Here is a 22,337-nt window from a genome sequence, read left to right as displayed (position 1 = left end):
ACTTTTGTTACAAAACTTTTACCATAATGAACCGAACATATACTGACTAAGCTCTCCGGTTACTAGTGCTGCAACACATAGTAGCCTTCGACCATTTAATACATTTAAACTGTTCCGCTGCAACATGCAGATAGAAATACTTGTTTTTTTATATAAATTTGTATCATGATTTAATGTATATTACAAATATTTCATTGAAACATATATGACATGTAAGGGTTATGCGTAAAAATACTGCAAAAATGTACTAAGATCGTATATATTTGTTCCGATTGAGAAAATTTAGCAGAAATGGTCCTCGTGATATAAACTTAACATCAAAAGTCAAACAGATGTATAAACATGTTTCATGTTGAACTTAAAAGTGTAAAACACATCAAATTAGTTACCCACGTGCAATTTATTGTTTTTGTCTTCGGATATCCATATTTCCTCAATATACCCAATGTTTAACATATAATTGGTTGCTTTAAACCCGCACGTTGCGGCGGGGACACATTGAAACTCGGTTGATATTGATTTGGTTTGTTATGGTACCAAACAATGTGTGTAACATGCCTAGTTTAGTGTTACAACAATACTATAACTAAAACTTTGCATAATTGCATTTTTAATATAATTTAGTTAAATAATGAACTAACTAAACAAGTTTGGTTCACTCACCACGGTAACCGATGTGCGTAAAGAAACGAAAACGGCTTGAATAAATTTATCGAAATGTTGATAAAAATATTCACTGAGCGTCCAAATTTACCAAAATTAAGTTAAATTCTTATTAGTTTTAAACAAATTGTTAAATTTGAGAATTGCTTAAGACTTATGTGAGTGAAATTCTCAACTTAGCAATTTTGGTAAGAAAATTAAGGTGGTGTTTGTTTTTTGCTAGAAGATCTTCCTGGCTTCTTATGTCTGCGTCACACAGACCATACGCAGACCTTTAGGCTTGAAGACTGTTTGTTTTTCTGAAGACATTTCATTAAAAAACGTCTTCGCACCCTCTTATCCTAGAAGACATGGACCAACCTCTTTTCACATCTTCTGCATCTTCTATCTTATTCCAAACCCTAGCCCTCTTTCATTCTACCTTCTCGTTCCCTTCATCTCATCACCTACCATCTCCCTTCATCTCCTCCCCGACCTCCACCATCGGCGACCTCCACTGTCACGCCGCACCGCCGCTGCTCCACTGCCGCACCGACAACCCCATACCTCTGCCGCCCTTCGCCTGCCGTATGTCCGCCGCCTCCGCGGCCCACTGCCACACATCCACAACTCCGGTCCATGTATTATTATTTTGTTGATTTGTGTACTTTACCTATATTTGTATGATTTGTGATGTAACCGGCTTGAATTTGTGTATTGGATTATACTATTGAAAGTTTATAATATCGGAATTTGTTGAATCAGGTTTAATTGATGTTTGTAGACTGATTATTGATGTCGTGTTTATTATTTAGGTTTATTTTGTGTAAACGAGTTTGAGTTTGGCTTGTTTTGACTTACGAGATCTTGAGAGTTGTTTTTCAATTATTGTTGAATGTTTATTAGGGTTTTTTTTTTTGAAGAAATTGATTTGTTGAATTATCATTAGTTTTTGTTCAACTAATTATTTTGCATAATTGTCCAATTATCATTTGTTTTTTGTTGAAAAAGGTATGCAGAAAGTTTAGTTTAATGAAAATCTTGTTCCATTAGGTTTGCATAAAGTTTAAGTTTGAAGACCTTTTTTATGTTTAAAAATTCGATTTATTTATATTTTTGTTTATTTTAACTGTTTGCAGACTTGTTAAAAAATAAACAGTCTTCTTCTTGCAAACTGCAGAGGTTTGGTCCACCTCTTCTGCTATAGATGTCTGCGGATGTGGTCTACAGACTGCAGACATTTTACCTCTTAAAAAACAAACAGCACCTAGGCAAAGTTGTTAAACAAATTAAAACTTTCGCTTTCTACAAGTTTCGAACCCTCGTAACAACTTTAGTGGGCGTGAGTCATAACCAAGGGTGGCCCGTGGGACAACGAAAACAAGTTAGGGCTTTAGGCCCACACTTAATTAAGGCCTCCAAATTCAAAAAAAAAAACTTTATATATAGATATATTATAATGGGTAAAGTAAACTCAAAGTAATGTATTAGTATGGAGGTAACTTTGATTGTTACTAAAATATAGGTTATGAGTTCAAAACTTGTAATAAGCGAAATTTTTTTCTTAACAATTGTGATGAAAAGGGCACAAAATCTTGTTTTGATTTAGGCCTCCACATTCGTTGAGCCACCCTGGCCATAACCACCAGACCAAAACCTTTTGTTGTTAAACTTATGCTTTCTACAACGTGATATGTAATGGACTAATAGCATGTTCTAATTGTTATCAGCATACTTCGCTTCAAGTTGAACATAAGAATTTAACATCTATCTATATTTATAATATATATAAATGAAAACCCTAAAATCTTACGTGTCGCGATGTGGTCGCTCCTCTCTTTTATGGAAGCAACCAAATTGCTTGATTTTTAAATGGAGGTCTCTCATTGATTTAACTCAAATTCATGGGTATGGGTCTTACCAAAACCAGATAGCTCTTAAACGGGTTATAACTTCTCATGAAATTAAAAATTAATCTTACCAATTATTTGATAGGAAATTCCTATAAAATAGGGATTATACTAAAATTAAATTTCCAATTTAAAAAGAAAAAGATATTTTTATAATTAATAAACAATTTTATAGTAAAAAACATAAGCGGGTCATGGGTCACCAAATCCAGATAACTTTTAAATGGGTTATAACATATCATTTTTTTATGAAACCTTTTCATCATCAAACTCTAACTATATTATTAACTTTCTTATAATAAAGAACATTAAAATCCAAAAAGTAAATATTAAAAAACAAAAAATGTAAAACAACTATTCTCCCAAGCCATCAGATTGCTTTATTTGTAAATGAAGACTTCTCACGCATTTGACTCGAATTCACAGATAAAGGTCTCACCAAACCCATATAGCTCTTAAACGGGTTATAACATCTCATTATATTAAAAATTAATCTCATCATATATTTGATATGAAAATCCTATAAAACAGAGATATAGTAAAAATTAATATCCTATTTTATTTAAAAAGGATATATTTATAATTAAGAAACAATTTTATAATAAAGAAAATAAATGGGAAATGGGTATCACCAAAACCAGATAACTTTTAAACCGGATTATAACATATCATTTATTTGTGAAACAGTTTCATTATCAAATCTCAAATATATTAATTATTAACTTTTTTAAAATAAATATAATTAAAATCCAAATATACATGTATAAATATTGAAAACGAATAATGTAAAAAAATCCACGTAATACGAGGGATAAAATCTAGTGATGAATATAACATTATCTGGCTTTAGAAATGGTGAATATAACATAAAAATTCCTGTAAATAAAATGCTTTAACAATTATGTACATCTTATAGGTGAAAAAATTATTACATATACACACTAATGATGAATGAAAATTTCAATTTGCAAATCTATAATATATATAAACGAAAACCTAAAATCCTACGTGTCGCGATGTGGTTGCTCCCCCTTTTTATGGAAGCCACCAAATTGCTTGATTTTTAAATGGATGTCTCTCATTGATTTAACCCAAATTCGTGTGTATGGGTCTTACCAAAACCAGATAGCTCTTAAACGGGTTATAACATCTCATTAAATTAAAAATTAATCTTACCAATTATTTGATGGAAAATTCCTATAAAATAGAGATATGCTAAAATTTAATATCCAATTTAAAAAGAAAAAGATATTATTTATAAGGGGCCCCTATATTTAGAGGCATTTACATATTTCCCCTTCCTAAACTTTGAAATTACATATTTCCTCAAACCATGCTTAAAGAGCATTGAACATTTTGCATTAAAAACTTGTATTTTGGGGAAATATGTAATTTCAAAGGTTTAGGGAGGGGAAATATGTAAAAATCCCTATTTATAATTAATAAACAATTTTATAGTAAAAAACATAAGCGGGTCATGGGTCACCAAATCCAGATAGCTTTTAAAGGGGTTATAACATATCATTTTTTTATGAAACCCTAAGTATATTATTAACTTTCTTATAATAAAGAAAATTAAAATTCAAAAAGTAAATATTAAAAAACGAAAAATGTAAAACAACCATTCTTTCATGCCATCAGATTGCTTTATTTGCAAATAAAGGCTTTTCACGCATTTGACTCGAATTCACGGATAAAGGTCTCACAAAACCCATATAGCTCTTTAATGGGTTATAACATCTCATTATATTAAAAATTAATCTCACCAAATATTTGGTATGAAAATCATATAAAATAGGGTTATACTAAAAATTAATATCCTATTTTATTTAAAAAAGATATTATTTATAATTAAGAAACAATTTTATAATAAAGAAAATAATTGGGTAATAGGTATCACCAAACCCATATAGCTTTTAAACCGGATTATAACATATCATTTATTTGTTAAACCATTTCATCATCAAACCTCAAGTATATTAACTATTAACTTTCTTACAATAAATAAAATTAAAATCCAAATATACATATATAAATATTGAAAACGAATAATGTAAAACAACCCCCGTAATACCCGGGGGGGGGGGGAATCTAGTAATAAATATTTAAATATTTCTTTGTATACAACATTTGAAGTTATATTGATAATTATAGAAAATGGTTTCTTATTGATTTTATCAAAGTGAATTACATCATAAATAAGAGAAAAGATCCCTTAAACAAGGAAGGGATTACATAGTAATAATAGAGAATCAACTAAGTAATAAGCAATATCCTATAGAATCAACCAAATAACAAGCAATATCCTCTATTCCCCCTCAAGATGGAGCATGTAAGTTTGCAATGCCAATCTTGTCAAGAAGAAAATGAAGTTGTTGTGACGAGAGACCCTTGGGGAGGAGATCAACGACTTGCATTTTGCTGCCAATGTTCATCGGAATTATCTGTTTAAAAGTAACTCTTTCACGAACGAAATAACAATCCATTTCCACATGCTTGGTACGTTTATGAAAGACCGGATTATTGGCAATGTGGCGGGCAGCCTAATTGTCACAAAATAAGGCCGTAGGAGAGGACATGGGAACCTTGAGTTCTGTAAGCAACCAACGGACCCATATTATTTCACTAATAGTAGAAGCCATGGCTCCATACTCTGCTTCAGCAGACGAGCGTGAAACAACAAATTGCTTTTTTGTTTTCCAAGAAATAGGCGACCCACCGAATAAAGAATATATCTGGTACGTGAGCGTCTAGAGTAGGGGCAACCTAGCCAATCAGAATCACAATAAGCTCTTAAGACAGGATCCCCTGCACGAGAGAGCAGAATGCCTTGTCCGGGTGTGGTCTTCAAGTATCTGAGAACCCGATGAGCAGCTTCTAAGTGATTAACTCTGGGATCGGCTACAAACTGACTCAAGATATTTACCGAGTACGTGATATCGGGTCTGGTAGCCTGGAGATAAAGAAATCGTCCAACCAAACGACGATATTGGTTTGCATCTACCTTCGGATAGCTCTCACCTTTGTCCAATTTCAAGCCTTGTTCGATAGGAAAGGAACGTGGTTTGCAATTCAAATTCCCACTATCCTTCAAAATATCCAAGGTGTATTTTCGTTGACTAAGAACGAGACCTTCATTTGTTTTAGCCACCTCGATGCCAAGGAAGTATTTTAGCTGACCCAGATCCTTGATGCTAAATTCCTTGTCAAGTTTTTCTTTGATATCTTGAATCTTCTTAAAACAATTTCCAGTAATAATAATGTCATCAACATAAATCAAAACGACCACCGTGATGCCATCGACCTCAAGGGAGAACAAAGAGTGATCAGCAATAGACTATTTGAAACTCAGGGTCAAGAGAAACGCAACAAATTTGTGATACCAGTTCCGTGAAGCTTGATTCAATCTGTATAACGATTTTCTCAAACGACAAACTCGGGTTTCATTTTCTTTGGAGAAGCCTTGAGGAATCTTCATGTATACCTCCTCGTCAAGGTCTCCATGCAAGAAGGCATTGTTGACGTCAAGTTGATGAATCATCTAATTCCTTTTCACCGCCACGGCTAACAATGTTCTAACCATAACCAATTTAGCTATGGGTGCAAAAGTATCATGATAATCAACTCCTTCCATTTGGGTGAATCCTTTCGCAACCAAACGAGCTTTAAACCTTTCAACTTCACCATTTGGTTTGAATTTGATTTTGTAGACCCACTTCGAGTTTATGGCGTTTTTTCCTTTTGGTAGTTGTTCCAAGGTCCAAAAGTACCATTTTTCTCCAAGGCTTTAATCTCCCTTTGCATAGCTTCACACCAACGTGGATCCTATGCAGCTTGTTTAAAGTATTTAGGCTCATCATTCTTAGTGATAGCCGTTAAGAAAGCCTTATGATTAATGGACAATTTATCATAAGAAATGAAGTTCGAGATCGGGTAGTTTACCTTGGAGGCACCTTGATTGGATGTGGATGTCGGGTGTTTGATCGAAGGGGGGACTTGTAGGATGAAGTCTGTGAATCTGGATGGTTGAGTCTTCGTTCGGTTAAGTCTAGTGTTGGTTTGGACTTCCGTTTCTTCATCAGGCATGACTTTGTTGATTTTCATCACTTTCTTGATCCGTCTCATTTTCGATAAGACCTTCATGTGCAGTGTTTGGTTCAACAATATCGGGTTGAGGTATTGGGGTTTCATTTGGGCCAGACCCCTGGTTTGAATGGGCTACGGTTTGGCCTAATTCAGTACTATCCACCTGGGGCCTCTGTTTGGTCCATGATACTTGGATTGGTTTGCACCGTGGGCTGTGTGCAAGTTTGTTCTTCAAAACAATGACATTCATGAACAATAGTTGGTTCATCAATTTCACAATCATCTATATTATGGGTACTCTTAAAAGGAAAATTTTTTTCATGAAAACGAACATCTCTACTGATTGTAACTTTCTTGGTTTCAAGATCAAGGATTTTGTAACCTTTCGTCCCAACAGGGTATCCAAGAAAGACCCCTGGTTTCCCCATGTCTTCAAATTTATCTCCTTTCGTGTTGGTGTTTTTGAAATAAGCAATACATCTGAAGACCCTTAGAAAATCATAATCCGGTTTTTTATTCCAAATTGTTTCAAAAGGGGTTTTATCTTTTATGCTTTGGAAGGAAGTCGGTTAATAACATAACCGCGGTTAAAATACATTCGCCCCAAAATCTTTTAGGAAGACTTGCACCAACTCTCAAGGCGCGTGCCGTATCAAGTAGGTGCCTATGCTTCCGTTCAACAACCCCATTTTGTTGAGGGGTATGAGGACAAGAGGTTTCTAACAAAATTCCCTTTTCACAATAAGATTCTAACATATTGTTAGAAGTGAATTCCTCACCATTGTCACATCTTATCCTCTTGATTTGTTTTTCGAATTGAACTTCAACCATTTTATGAAACTTTTGATACATTGGTTAATTTCACTTTTATGTTTGAGAAGAAAAGTCCACATTGCCCTACTAAAATCATCAACGATGGTAAGGAAATGCTAGCCTTTGTGTATGATGGTACCCGATAGCCTCCCTAATATCACAATGAATTAGTTCAAAACAAGAAGTGGTGTTAACAAAACTGGAAGGAAAAGGCAATCTAGTGTGTTTTGCTCTAGAACAAGAGTCACAAAAATTACCAAAATCAAACGTACTACTTTTGAGAAAATGCATTCTAGCAAGTTTTCCCTTTGAAGCGTGACCAAGTCTTATATGCCATGTCTCAACCGTGGTAGCCATAGCCTTTCTCTCTTGAATCATCTTCATCTGGTACAACCCCCCCTTCGCATCTACCCGCTCCAATCAAGTTCCTCCTCTAGAGACCCTGCATAACACAAAAGTTAGGAAAGAAAGATATGCAACATTGAAGGTCACGGCTAAGACGACTAATAGAGAGAAGGTTGCATTTAAAATCTGGAATATAAAGAACCCCTTTCACTTTGGCTCCTCCCGAAAGAACATATTCCCCTTTCCCTTTAACAGGAATGGAATCACCGTTTGGAATGATAACGGGCAGCTCAAGGGGAGTGTCCCTTTGTTTAGTGAGAATATTTGATAAATAGGTAATATACTCAGTGCAACCCGAATCAAGGATCCACTCACCTTCGTCGTCTTCTTTATGAGCTATATTGGCAACCAGTTTTGTATCTTCAGTCTTACCTTCTCCACTAAAATGCCCTAGGAATAGTTGGTAGTCTTTGTTACTCAAACTTGGAATTGGACTACAATCGGTTTCGACACATGCAGCTTTAGACTTTGGTTTTTCTCCTTTCTTCCCAGCCACCATTCCGGATATCCGACCAATTTAAAACAACCCTCACGTTTATGACCATCTTTATCACAAAAAGTGCAATGTTCGTTCATTTCCTATGATGTCTTTACGTCCTCCTTTTCTTTATTCCGACCCTGTATGGAGTTTCTGAGTGGAGGCTGACTCACCCTTCTTCACATGAGTTTGAAACGCAGCAGAATCTACACCTGTTCTTTTGCCCATGGAGACGGCCCTTTGTTGTTCGTCATCTGATACGAGACGGAATGCTTCTCCCAATGTGGGAGTTGGTTTCATGGCCAAGATCTGAGTTAGGATTGTTGAAAACTCATTGTCAAGCCCGAGAAGAAATTCATACAGTTTCTCTTTGTTCTTCTGATCCGAAAACCGCTTACTCATATCGCACACACAACCGTTGCATGAACACATAGGTGTAGAGAAAACCGAACTCATCTCATCCCATAACGTCCTCAACCGTGTGTAGTATGACGAGATCGAGGCACCGTTTTCCCTTGTGTTGGACAGTAGTTGCTTTACTTCATATGCTTTCGGTGCATTCTATTTTCCGAAATGCTCTCAAAGATTGTTCCATATTTCTTGTGCGAAATGAGCATATTTTACGGACACCCGAATCTCCTTTTCCATGGCTGTAGTTAGCTAACCTTTGATCATCGCATCACACCTCAACCACGCCATGTGATTCGGGTGTAACTTTTCTGGTTTTTGAAGGGTTCCGCCAACAAACCCGATCTTGTTTTTGGCGAACAGGAAGTTTTCGATCTCTTGTAACCAATCGGGGTAGTTGCCATCATTCAGAATGTCATTGACATGGACTTGTCATGGGTAGTTGGATGGGTGAAGATAGTAAGGGGAGGTATGGTCGTTTGTTTCGTTGTTTCTTTTGGTGTTTTGATTGACGGATTCGTCACCGGCCATGGTAAAGGAAGATGGCGGTGGCTGGTTTAGGGTTAGAGGAATGGTTCGAGCAACCGCTTTGATACCATATAGAAAATGGTTTCTTATTGATTTTATCAAAGTGAATTACATCATAAACAAGAGAAAGGATCCCTTAAACAAGGAATGGATTACATAGTAATAATAGAGAATCAACCAAGTAATAAGCAATATCCTATAGAATCAACCAAATAATAAGCGATATCCTATAATAATTTTATTTTTTCCATCTAAAGCATAATAATTTTCGTTTGTATTTGCCTTTTATACCCTGAATAATGCAAATAATACCTCTTACCATTATCTTCAAACTGCATTACCTGACACGGTTAGAAAACACGTGTTGTTAGGTGCTCTATTTTCTTTTCCCATTGAGGCCGAACATAAACCTATGCTTGAGAGATAGCTGTCCATACACTGATAAGGGATGTGTGGATTCTCAAGAAGAGATGAGCCATCGTGGTCCCCCAGACTGTCCGGATCTCACGAGTGAATTGAAAGTTGGATCTACATTAGATCTCACCTAAATCGCCCCATCTATCCTTCTGAGGAGAAGTTTGGTTTCAAACCCCGATTCGAACAGAAGGACTGCACCATGCTAATGTGCCTTGGATGATCCACATCTCAGGGTCAGGCGCCGATGAACACATTGAACTATCCATGTGGCTGATAGCCCTCACAGCCAGACACAACGACGTAGTTATCAAAGGCACGCTCTATCCACTGAGCTAATAGCGCGTCTCATGGATAATTCGTTTCTAACATCATTAGCATGTCTAGCAAAAAAAAATGGGACCTAAAAAAACAAAACTTACCCTCTATTTTGCCGTGTATAAGAGCATTCCCAACCTGTTCTTTATCTCTATCACTATAATTACACTAAAAAACACTATATTTTTCTCTTTTGTTTAATTAAATAATACTTTTTATACCTTTATCATTAGAATTTTATCTCTCCTCTACTAATAGCCAATTCAACAAACGATAAAAAATAAATAGGGGCAATCAAAGTTTCCCTAAATTTATAAAAAATTATTACCTTTTCTCTCTCCATACTATCATTTACACTCACAACCCTAACCTATAATTTGCAATTTCTCCTCATATAATTTTAAGGAGCAGGTTGCGAATGCTCTAAACCTTTTGTATTTGAGCGACACTTATAATATTATATATATTGTTTGATATATCTTTGGCAAACAAAAGATTACTGTTGTAATTTAACAAAACCTTGGGTATATAAGGGAAAAAAGGTAGAAGTTTGTATATCTTAGAAGTGTGTTTCCCTTAAACACAAAAGTGGCGTTTACTCTTCAAAATCCATCAAGAAACATTGTAGATGTATATGCTTGTTTGAAAAGAGTTCAATCACATAATCTATGGCAGCGATTCATAAATCATAACACATATGGTGGTGATTCATAATACCTCCCCTTTGGATGACGCTTTTTCAAAACTTCAGGGTCTTGAAATACCGCCTCATTAAAAATCTTGTTAAAGAAAACCCAATGGATAAAAAAACTTTAGCTAAGGAAAGAAGAGTGCAACTTATGGCTCCTCTTAAAATGGTTTTGTATGTAATTACTTTGTTCGTACATGCCGCTTACCAATATTATGAGCATGTTTCCTGAAAGTTGCTGCAAGGGGTGTTGTTATGAAAAGATTAGTTGAATTGTTGTTAAATTGGACATATCTTATTTCAATTTGTTTATCTTTGATACGATCTGAGTATATGAAAAGAATCTTGGAGGTATATATTTTATTCTATTAGTTTTGATATACCATTTCTTTCATTTGCGAGACACAACCTGCGCTGTTTTCGTAGATTGAAGTTGGACTTCCATATTTCTCTAATCCACAAGAGGTTACTATGAGCTATGTCATAGATCTTAACCAAACACACTCTATAAAAGCTTCATGTAGTGCAATGACTTCAACATGATTTGAGAATATTGCAAAAGGTGTTTGTTTCTGAGAGCTCCATGAAATTGAACTTCCTATATTCTTGAACACGTATCCAGTTTGAGGCTTTGCTTTATGAGGATGAGATAAATAACATGCATCTACATAACCAAACTAACCCTTCTTTTAAATCGTTATAATAAAACAAACCTAAATCCACATATACCGAAAAACATGTTTATTTTTGTCACAAGGTTTGCTTATTTTTGTCGGTATCCTGTGCGCTTTTAATTTTATAAGCATGTCAGTATTGTTATTCTGAATATGCTAGTTTGTTGTATTCGGGCGTCTACCAATTTATTATCTAGTATAGCTCCGGCATCATGACTCGATACTTATTGAATTCACGTCTACTTATAGCCGCATTGTGCGGGTTTTACTAACCGAATACACGATAAACATATGAACCTAATCGAGACCGAACAAATTAGCAGTTTAACTTTGGCCGCTCTATAAAATCTGGCGAAGGAGAATCCACGTAAACGACTCCAAACCCTAATTTCTTGTTCGACGGTGCGGAAACAATCGCCATGGACTTCGACGAGTACGAATACCTGGAGAAGACCGTCGCGGCGCCTGCCAACGGTGCCGATTCTCCGCCGAAAGACCGCTCTTCCGAGAAGGCTTACCGCCGTAGGGACAGAGACACAGACGCCGACGCCGAAGACGAACGACTCACTGAAGAAACTCGCAAACCTAAGAAATCCAGAGACGACGAAGATAACGGACGCAGCCGCCGTGACCGTGACCGTGAGGATAAGAGGTCTGAGCGTCACAGAAGTAGCGGCAGAGATGATGAGGATAGAGAGAGAGAAAGAGATCGAAGGAGAAGCAGCAGAGACCAGGAGAGAGATAGGAGTTCGAGAGACAGAGAGAAGAGGGATAGGGATAGGGACAGAGAGAGAGAAAGAGAGAAGGAGAGAGAGAGGTCTGGAAGAAGCCGGAGTCACTCGAGGCTCGAGCGAGAACGAGAGAAGGAGCTGCTTAGAGAACAGGAAAGAGAGCTTGAAGCCAGGGAAAGCAGCAGGTGACCAAATGTGCATTTATTTATTTGTTTATAACTGATTCAGCTTTCATATTGCATATTTTTCAGTTGTGTAATTTTATGGCTTTATATGCATAATTGCTTCACAGATTGACATATTGAGAATTAAGAATCATTTCATACATTGATGGCTAGTAACTTAGTATACCATTGCATTAGCTATATCCCTACATTCAGAGTTAGGGTTTATGTTTATCAAGTCTAAGCTCAGTAAAAAAATTTAGTTTATTGAAAACAAGATGTTGTGTAAAAACTCAAGGGTTAAGTGAAAAGAAAGAATTGGGTTAAAGATTACGAGTTGGTTTCTAGATTAAGGGGAATTTTCAAAGTTAATCTTGAAACGAGTTAAAGGGGTTAAATGCAAGTTTAGTTTGATTAGTTAGTATTATAATATTCGGAGTTATCTTGTTTCATTTAATTAGTAGAGATAATGTTAGCATTAGGTTATAATCGGGAGAAGATTTTAAGTAGGAAACGAGTTATCGCTATTATAAATTTTGGTGTAGAGACACTGTATTTTGTGTGGTTTTCCTTCTTAATAATATTGTAAGAGTTGTGTGAGTTACCCCAAAACTATTCGTGTTGATCGATCCAATTAAGTCCAACAAAAACTATGTAGTTTAGCTACCTAGCAATCCAATCCAAGTATGTAGCATCTAATTTGGGTTGAAATCGTAGATGGAGTATTTGCACGTACTAATGAGCTAACTTTGCGGAAACCTCTTCATGGCTTCATTGAAGAAAATGCTTTCCCACAATTTGAGTCTTATAAGGTCTGTCAGTTTTCTATATATATTTTGCGTCCCAAGATTAATGGCATTAAGGTTACTTGTAAGCTGAGATGTTAACAATTGATGTATTGTGTGTTTAGGTGGGCAATGCATATGGTGCTGTTTCTGCTTATAACGTTTTGGTTCTCTGCGAAGACTTTATTGATTTAACTCCATATAATAGTTCCTGACTGTGAATTATGGATAAAATAATGCAATATGAACCTGTTGTCACTGTTCATCCTTGATTTTTTTTTCTCACTTTGATTGATGTAAGTTGCTTGCATTGCAGGAGATTGAAAGACAAAAAGGAATTGGCTGAACCTGAAGCTGATCCAGAAAGAGACCAAAGGACAGTGTTTGCTTACCAGGTAGATACATTATATCTGATGGGAACTATTCACACTTTAAAATAATATTAATCACCCTATAAACCCGTTGTCTGCAGATGCCACTGAAGGCAACCGAGTGGGACGTTTATGAGTTCTTCTCAAAAGCAGGAAAGGTAACCACGATATCGAGATTACCTTGTTGACATGTTTTTGCTTGTTTCTTGTTACACTGCAAATGTTATTATTAAGTTTCTACAATAGGTTTTACATTTAGTGAATGGTCGATCTATATGTTAACCAAGTGACATAATGCTCATAAAAGTAGGTTGCAATTCTAGCTCTATCACCTGATTGTTTTTACACATTATGATTACTTTTATTGAGATGCATCTCCTTCCTGTTGCAGTAAATGCTCTTCTGACTTCAGTTCAACTAGTATATTGACTTTACATCTGTTCCAACATTCTATTATAGTGGGGTGAGTGAATTTTTATGGACATGTTAGTTGATGATCTTGTGAGCACCCCTAAGTGTGGTAAACGTATATATACTGTGGTCGTCCATGATGGTATATTATGAGTAGTGTTTTCTTGAACTATGTTATGATGTTCATTGCTTTTTTTTTTGGCAGGTGAGGGATGTGCGTCTCATCATGGATAGGAATTCACGAAGGTCAAAAGGAGTTGGGTTAGTGCCTCTGTTTACTTTTTTTTAGGTTATTGTTATTATCTCATGCAAGTAAATGTGTATGAAAAAAGCACATCATCTCATCTAATTTATTAATGGAATGATTTATTCAGTGTCTTAGTATATGTGTTTTTATTTAAAACTCAAAAACTATTTTTTGCAAACGGGTAGAGCATCTGTATTCTGTGGACCTTCGTCTCTCGCCTTTCCATGGGCCGTAGAGCATCTGTATTCTGCAGTATGCCAGTATATACACTGAATGTAGTTTCTACACTATATTGTCTAAAAGAAGTTCTCAGATGTTTACACTAACTAATAAGATGTGATGAATAGCAACAGCGAACTTGCACTAAATTTAGTGAGCATTGTTCATTTTGCTAATACTAAAAAAAAGCTTTTGAATTAATTCACCTAATATTATACGGTTTATCATAATTTGGAAGGAAATTACTTTACTTTTTGTTTGTGTAACTTTCTACAAAGTTTCTCTGTAGCCCCATAGGGCAATAATCATAATATTTTTCAAAGAAGTTATGTCTAACCTTCGTCCCTCTAATTCAGTTTGTGTGATTATTTAAAACTGCAGGTATATCGAATTTTATGATGCAATGTCTGTGCCAATGGCAATTGCTATGTCTGGTCAACTGCTGCTTGGACAGCCTGTAATGGTCAAACCTTCAGAGGCTGAAAAGAATCTTGTGCAGTCCACTGCTTCAACTGGTGGAGCAGGTGGTATTGCTGGACCTTATGGTGCAGTTGAGCGCAAGCTTTATGTGGGAAATTTGCATTTCAACATGACTGAACAGCAACTTAAAGAGGTGCAATTTTTAGCCCTTTTATTCGGTTAATATTTTGTGCTGTTATATATGTATTTCTTGTTGCCTTCAGAATTTAATTCTTGAATTTTTATTATGATATTTAGATTTTTGAATCCTTTGGTCCAGTAGAGCTGGTGCAATTGCCAACGGATCTTGAGACTGGACAATGTAAAGGTTACGGGTTTGTTCAAGTGGGTGTTTCAGTTTTAAACTATTTTGTTTTTACTTGCTGACTTATGTTTATATTTAACAACATCAGCACATAACCTGTTGTTCATTTGTCATTCAAGTTTTCACAACTGGAGCATGCAAAGGCAGCCGTTAGTCTAAATGGGAAACTTGAGATTGCTGGGCGGACAATTAAGGTGAAACTTTATGCTTATGTTTCTTTCTTGACTGCTATATGTAAACATTCGACTTTTTGAGGATTATACAAGCTTTGCATCTAGTTTTCAATATCCATGATACAATTTGTTGTTTGTGTTATGTAGGTATCTTCAGTTACCGACCACGTTGTGACACAAGACCCAGGAACTAAAGCATCAGATTTTGATGACGATGATGGTGGCTATTTGGTGAGTCCACCGTCTTTATGTGTGTGTATGTATATGCATGTATGCATGCAAAGGATGTTAATTGTTTTTGTTTTGTTTTTTGCAGGCTTTAAATGCTCAATCAAGAGTTCAGCTTATGGCGAAGTTGGATCGCAGTGGTATTGCTTCAGGGTAGGTTCAGGCTTTAGCGTTGTGTACTGTGCATTTAATTTAACAACTATATTGCATCTCAATGTTACATTTTTTTATATATCTGTTGATTATCCTTGCAGTCTACCTGGGACTCTTGGAGTTGGAGCACCTTTAGTGAACGGATCTAGTTCAATCCTAGCTGGTGGTTTACCGAGTAATGGTCTACCTGCAGTGCCTGTTCCAAGTTTAGCCCAAATGGTTCCAGTCACAGCTTTAGAGCCTATTGGGATCCCAAGCGAGTGTCTCCTTTTGAAGAATATGTTTGATCCTGCTACTGAGGTTTGTATATTTTCTTTGTTCTTAAATTCAAAATGCAAAAAGGGTGGGTCAGTTAATGGAAAGACTGGCTCGTCAAATACGACATGACGGAATATGGTAATTTGTTGAGTTCGGGTATTATAGCGTTTGTATTCTCTGTGGTTGGATGGATAACCTAGAAAGACGCAAGGAACATAGCGTTTATCTAGTTTGTTGATGTTTACGGAAGGTGTGAGGGGGTAACACAGGCACCCGAAGGTGCGAAGGTGTGTATAACTGGGATCCGGTTGTAAAGGAGTTTGGTAGGAGAGATATTGTTGAGGGTGGCAGATGGTAGGATATTGAGTAAATAGGTAGCGTGTTGAAGGGCATGGTGCCAAAAGGTTGTAGGGACCGATAAGTGGGCGAGGATGGTGCGAATGATGTTATTGATGGAACGGATTTTTCGCTCGGCTTTTCCCGTTTTGTGGAGATGTGTATGGGCAGGAAAAACGAAATTGTAGTCCGTTTGAGGTACAAAAGGATTGAAACAGAGTTATTGTATTCACGACCGTTATCACATTGTATGGTTTTGATTTGCTTGTTGAATTGGGTTTTAATGAGTGTATTGTTTAAAAATTGTGAAGACCTGTGATTTATTAGTGAGGGGGTAGGTCCATAAAAAATTTGTTTTATCATCTAAAAATAATATGTAGTAACAATGACCACTGGATGATAGAACAGGCGATGTCCATAAATCGCTATGTAAAATATCAAAAGGTAGATAAGTAAAAGTAGTAGACTTTTTAAAAGGTAATTTAATATGTTTACCAAACACACAAGAACAAACAGAAGGAGATTGTTTATTACATGAATCAAAAGACATTGTTTTTCAAAGATAATAAGATAGATGATCCCGGGTGATCGAGACGATGATGCCATAGCTCTTTGGTTGTTGATGCAAAGGCTGCTGGACTTGTAAGCTTGGACGGGACTGGAGAGTAAATGGATAGAGGTCCCCGGTGCTGTTGCATCTAAGGATGGGTGTCCGCGTCGGGAAGTCCTTCACATCAAAACCAAACGGGTCAAATTCCATAGAAAGGTTATTATCAGTTGTAAAACGACGTACTGACAAAAGGTTTTTAGTTATATCAGGTACGTGAAGTATGTTAGACAGGTTTAAAGGTGGAAACGGGTGGGGTAGGTATTGATGTCCCGTACCTTGGATTAGAATATGGGACCCATTACCAACAATAATGTTCCGAAAAGGACCTTTATTATAATAAGACGAGAAGTTACCTGAGTAGTGTGTCATGTGTGTGGTTGCTCCCGAATCCGCATACCAGGTATGGTCCGGAGGGTGAAGAGTCATAGTATTGAAGGCTTGTTCAATATCGGTCGGTGTATAGCTTGCTTCCGACGCCGCGCAAGCCTGTTGGGGTTGTGGGCCAAGAATTCCTGGTCCATGAGTTGTTGGAGGACCATAAGCTGGGTTTAAGGGCTGTCTTGGGCCCATTGTTGGAGGCTGCTGTGTAGGGTACGGGCAAGGTGGGTAAGCCCAAGTTTGTTGGCCCCATGGAACCTGCTGAGTGGGCCAAGAAGGGCTGTTGGGTCGGTAATATTGCTGACCAGCAGAATTCTACTGATAAGATGTTTGACCGTAGCCCAGGTGATGATGTCCAGACCCATAAACGTGCTGAACCGAGCCATATCCATGCTGACCAGACCTTTGCTGACCCGAATACCCCCTGCCACGGCTGCTCGAAGACTGTCCCCTACCTTGACCACCACGACCACGTCCTCGTCCCCTAGAACCAACATGGGAATCGGACTGGTGGTGGTGTGTGTCGTTGGTGCGGTTATTGGAAGCATGAAGGGCTGTACCACCAGAATGAAGGGAGCTAATAGCGGTCTGATGTTGTTTCCTTATTTCGTCGTTAATGAGCTTTGATTGGGCTTCGTAAAAACTTGGAAAGGGAGTAGTGCCTTGAAGAATTTGAGCTGTGCTTTCGTAATTTTCATTCAAACTTGTTATGAGTTGAATCACCAACCTGTCCTCTTCCACCGGTGCGTTCACATTAGCGAGCTGATCGGACAACATCTTTAGGGCTTGACAATATGCTGACATGTTTGGAAAATCATCCAAACGAGTGGAGCCGAATTTTCTGCCAAGGTAGACGGCCCGTGTGGCTTGGTTATCTTTGAAGATATTCTCCGAAGTTGTCCATGCTTGAAGAGCAGTGGACTGGGGTTTTAGGATAGTATGTAACAGATCATGAGAGATGGTGGCATAAATCCACTGGAGCACGATCGCATCTAATCGATTCCATAGGGCTGGGCTAACATAAGTCGAGTCATCTTTATCTGTTGATGAGGAAGCAGGTTTGGGGGCCTTAGGACCGATGTGGTCAGAAACCTTGAAAGCTTTGCAATGAATTCTGAACAACTCCGCCCATGAGTTGTATTAGTAACCGTAACAGTTGGATGTATTTTATCCATTTAGAAGAACAGAAAAAAATAGAAGGAATTGATCTGAGAGGGAGAAAGATGATAAGAGGAGGGAAGGTTTACAGCTAGGGTTACACGGTTACAGGGATGGCTGTGATACCATGATAACTGATAAAGTTCGATGATTCTCATTAACCAATAATCCCTAATATATACAGAAATCTCTCCTCTAATTTAGAGATGAATCATATTCTATGTCAAATACAATCTATTCTATAATAATAATAATATAACCATATACATCTGCTAATAGCTAAAGGTCGGCTGGATTGGTTGACCCAAAATTTTGTCTAAAACACACCTGAAGATACACTTGTGTACAAAGTTTATGTTTTCTCATATTTATTTAAACTAGGGATGATCCCGGGTACCGCTGCCGAAGGCAATAATTTGGGAAAATACCCATACCACACTGATCCCGAAACCTCAAAAAGTCGGTACTGGTACCCTGTTTAATTTTCTCATCCCTAAATTCTAAACTAGATGGATTAAAACTATACCTGTTCTTTTTAAGTATTTTTTTTATTTACTTGGTTCATTGACTAGAGATAAAGTCGTGAAACATAAACCCAAAGCAACCCTTAGACGACACTTGATTTAATATTCCTCCATGTTGTACTTTTTGCAGACTGAACCAGACTTTGATTTGGACATAAAAGAAGATGTTGGTGAAGAATGTTCTAAATTTGGAAGAGTGAAGCATATTTATGTTGACAAGTATGTGTGCTCTCATTATCTTGTTTTTTTTATGACCTTGTTTGTTACTTGGGGGGTGTTTGGGCGAGCTTTTAAATTTTGATTATTTGCTTATTTGATTTTTGAAAAGCAAAAGCACTTTTGAAAAGCTTCATTTTGAAGCTTTTGGACAAGTTTTGCCAAACACCTTTTGCTTTCCAAAAATCAATTAAGCAAGTTTGAAAAGCTCACCCAAACACCCCCTTATTATGTCGTTGGTCAAAAGTTAGCTTATTATTTATTATTAATCTCTCATTTGACTAACAGGCAGAGTGCGGGTTATGTATATCTGCGGTTTGAGAGTGTTGAGGCAGCCTCACGAGCTCAACAGGGCATGCATAAGAGATGGTTTGCTGGCAAAATGATATCAGCCATTTTCTTGGTAAGTAACTCTATAATTTGCGTACAGTTATTTGTTTAATCAAAGGATCATAATATTCTGGTTAAGTTGATTGTATTAAATTTTAAAATCTTTGCGCTTGCCAACTCGAGTGTTGGTAGAATGGTCTGCTGACATCTTTTTGTTAATAAGATGCTAACTTGCATCTATCTTTTAGAAGTTAAAACCCAAACAATCTGCTAAAAGTTAGAATTTTTTATCATAGTCTGTGACAAATGAATATGTTTGTATATTTAACATTAACCGAACAAATGAATTAACACGTACACATAAACCAACATAATTTTTTTGTTCGTGTTCATTTACTAAGGACATGAAGTTTGTGTTTGTTACTATGCTTATTTTGATTATGTCATGAGTTCTGACTTTAACTTTATTGGTATGAATTTCAGCAACCGTATGAGTATGATGCCAAGTTTAAAGGCGTAGTTTGAAGATGTTGGGCAGATAAATTGAGCTGCAATCTCATTATCTTGTTTTTAGTTTTTGAATTGTATGAAATTTATGGTATAACATCTAATGTTGATGCATTTTATGTTTAAGGTTTATATTAGATGAAATCTTTTGAGTTGAGTATTTGAATGATGTTTTTTGACGTTCAACTCTTACCAGCACAAGACCAAGCTGAGCAGGCTTGTTTATGACTGTCAATTCTTAGTAATCTATTATTAAGCCCTTTATTAATAAGTGAGTTTAGGGATTGAGTTATTTGAACTGATAAAAGTACGCTGGAAATAACTCTTCAGTTTCTGGCTTAAAACATATGCTTTCATAGTCCTCTCGTAAAATGCCACCAACAATTCATATAAAAATGATGAAAATTATTCGTCAGAAGATCGTTTGTGCACATGTTCGTTAAATATGTTTACTATAAACAATTTCACATGCACATGTTCATGTCATCAAAAAGTGGGTTTTAGAAAGATAAAAGGATATTGAAACCGTTTGCAGTTTTCTAACTGCTGATGGGTACATGTTAGATCGCCGGGTAGTCTTCTTCTATGTATTAAAAATGTATCATCAGATAATTAATGACCAAGTGTTTAGTTGGTTTAGTACAATGACATTTTGTATTTGACATTAACACTTTGAATTTGTTGTGTTAGTATCCATATCATGGACCGGGTCAAGCTATGGGCCTTTCATTCCTTGTATCACAAAGTTTGCTAAATATATATAAAGAACAATTCGACTCGACATGGAATGTTGGTGATAAACCATTTATTGTAGTTAGTAGGTACACATTTTATATTTTTTCTATTCTAGACACTTTAAATGGAAATTCATAAACAAAATTAAGTAAAGGAAATCAAATTTTGTTTATGCAGTCGAGGCTACAAATCCATTCGTGTTTGCATCCTAGTCACTTGATAAAACCGTAGCAATATGGGACACTCGCACAGGGAATGCTTAAGGTATGATGGAGCCTTTGCTCTTTTTCTTTTTCTTTTTCTTTTTGGAATTGGGGGCAAGCGAACACACTTGGAAGGCTGAGAACTTTTCCTTATTATTACAATTCTATGTGACACAAGTCAGTTTCTTTCATATGGTTTGAGTCTATAAGTGTTGAATCATTTGATATATGCATTTAATTATTGTCATTTGCTTTGTGTACTTTCACACTATAGGTTTACAATTGAATAAAAACTTCAGACTCGGTTTATTTGGTGAGCCTGCGGTCCATTTGATGAGTTTTATAATATTAAGGCAGGTTAGGTCATGGACCAATCTGGAAATCTGAACTTCAAAGTTTTATTATGGATGCAGTGAAAGAGCCCTCATTATGCTGTAAGTTGCTATATATGTTTTTGAAGAAACATGAAATAAATCTGACCAGATCCATGACGATGTTCCTCGGTGTTCGAGATGAACGAACCACGACTTCGTCTTCTTCTCCGGTAGCTCGAGATCTGCCATGGAAATATGGGGGGAGTGGAGGTGACTGCTAAGAGTTTCCTCTTGTTTACAGACATAAAAACATATGTGGAGGCAAAGTGTCCAAGAAGAGGATCCTCCAAATGAGATACGAACACCCCTTATATAGGAACTCCATGACAACCATCATGAAACCCTAACCGTATTGGGCCAGGCCCGGTTAAGAGTTACCTCCACAACCCACCAGCTCATTGGGCATCGGTTAGTAAACAATAATAATATAACGAATATAATATAAAGCACAATAAGTAAAAGGTCGTACCAGGTATTTAAGACCCTACCTCCATAGTTTTGAATTTTGATTGTTAATAGTTTTAGGAAATGAGATGGATTGCAGTTATATTGTATGCATATTTTTCTCTTTAAGTTTCTGTTAGATTTTGCAAGCTTTTAAGCTGAAATTTTCTTCAAGATGATGGTTTAACATTTTAGCCATAGTTCGTTGTGTGCTGAAGTCCACTTCACCTTCATCCACACCCCTAAATTCACAAATTAAATTATTAAATTACGATCCCATGTGTTCATTAGCAATGTGGGTTAATGTCAAGTATTAATAGTGGTTTTTCTCTTAGTTAGTAGAGTAGTGGTCACGTAAATTTAGTTTGGTTATTTGTTTAAGCCTATAAAGAGGCAAAGTTTAATGTTTGGGATATGAATGAATGTAATGAATTAAGAAGTCTATTTGTTCTCTTGATCTATTTTCTAATCTGGATTCCGTCTATTTTCTTGGCCCATTTGATTAACGATTCGATTCGTATCATAGTTATCAAAGGCGCTAGGCGCACAGGCCTCCCCAGCTAGGGCCTAGGATCAAGGCGAAAAAAAAGTGAGGGTCTAAGAAAAAAAAATACACATCTATAAAAACAAAAAA

At 36.5% G+C, this 22,337-nt stretch overlaps 1 protein-coding gene across 2 annotated transcripts; it reads left to right on the top strand.

Annotated features, from left to right (window-relative positions):
- Positions 1-11,783: 11,783 nt before the first annotated feature.
- LOC143567794 (uncharacterized) lies at positions 11,784-20,002 on the top strand. 2 transcript variants are annotated; one of them, XM_077054107.1, is made up of 13 exons: positions 11,784-12,280; positions 13,364-13,439; positions 13,517-13,573; positions 14,032-14,087; positions 14,674-14,905; positions 15,010-15,096; positions 15,196-15,270; positions 15,397-15,480; positions 15,566-15,630; positions 15,732-15,930; positions 19,025-19,113; positions 19,399-19,513; positions 19,924-20,002. In XM_077054107.1, the coding sequence occupies exons 1-13, from the start codon at positions 11,784-11,786 to the stop codon at positions 19,963-19,965; spliced, it is 1,674 nt and encodes a 557-aa protein (XP_076910222.1). In that variant the 3' UTR covers positions 19,966-20,002. The 2 variants fall into 2 exon arrangements, with proteins under 2 accessions (XP_076910222.1, XP_076910223.1); XM_077054108.1 differs by lacking the exon at positions 11,784-12,280 and adding an exon at positions 12,955-13,071 and having other exon boundaries at positions 13,361-13,439.
- Positions 20,003-22,337: the final 2,335 nt, after the last annotated feature.

Source organism: Bidens hawaiensis, unplaced genomic scaffold, assembly GCF_021521415.1.
Source record: "Bidens hawaiensis isolate Kalapana, Puna unplaced genomic scaffold, B.hawaiensis_p1.1 tig00023639_1, whole genome shotgun sequence".
NCBI classification, from domain to species: Eukaryota; Viridiplantae; Streptophyta; class Magnoliopsida; order Asterales; family Asteraceae; genus Bidens; species Bidens hawaiensis.
The sequence above is the reverse complement of the archived record's forward strand: the minus strand, read 5'-3'. Positions and strand labels throughout refer to the sequence as shown.

Excerpts from the sequence above, each read along its gene's own strand:
- LOC143567794 (XM_077054107.1), top strand. The coding sequence starts at position 11,784 with ATGGACTTCGACGAGTACGAATACCTGGAGAAGACCGTCGCGGCGCCT. Across the intron at positions 13,440-13,516 it reads GGACAGTGTTTGCTTACCAG|ATGCCACTGAAGGCAACCGA; the intron begins GTAGATACATTA and ends CGTTGTCTGCAG. Across the intron at positions 15,271-15,396 it reads TTGCTGGGCGGACAATTAAG|GTATCTTCAGTTACCGACCA; the intron begins GTGAAACTTTAT and ends TGTGTTATGTAG.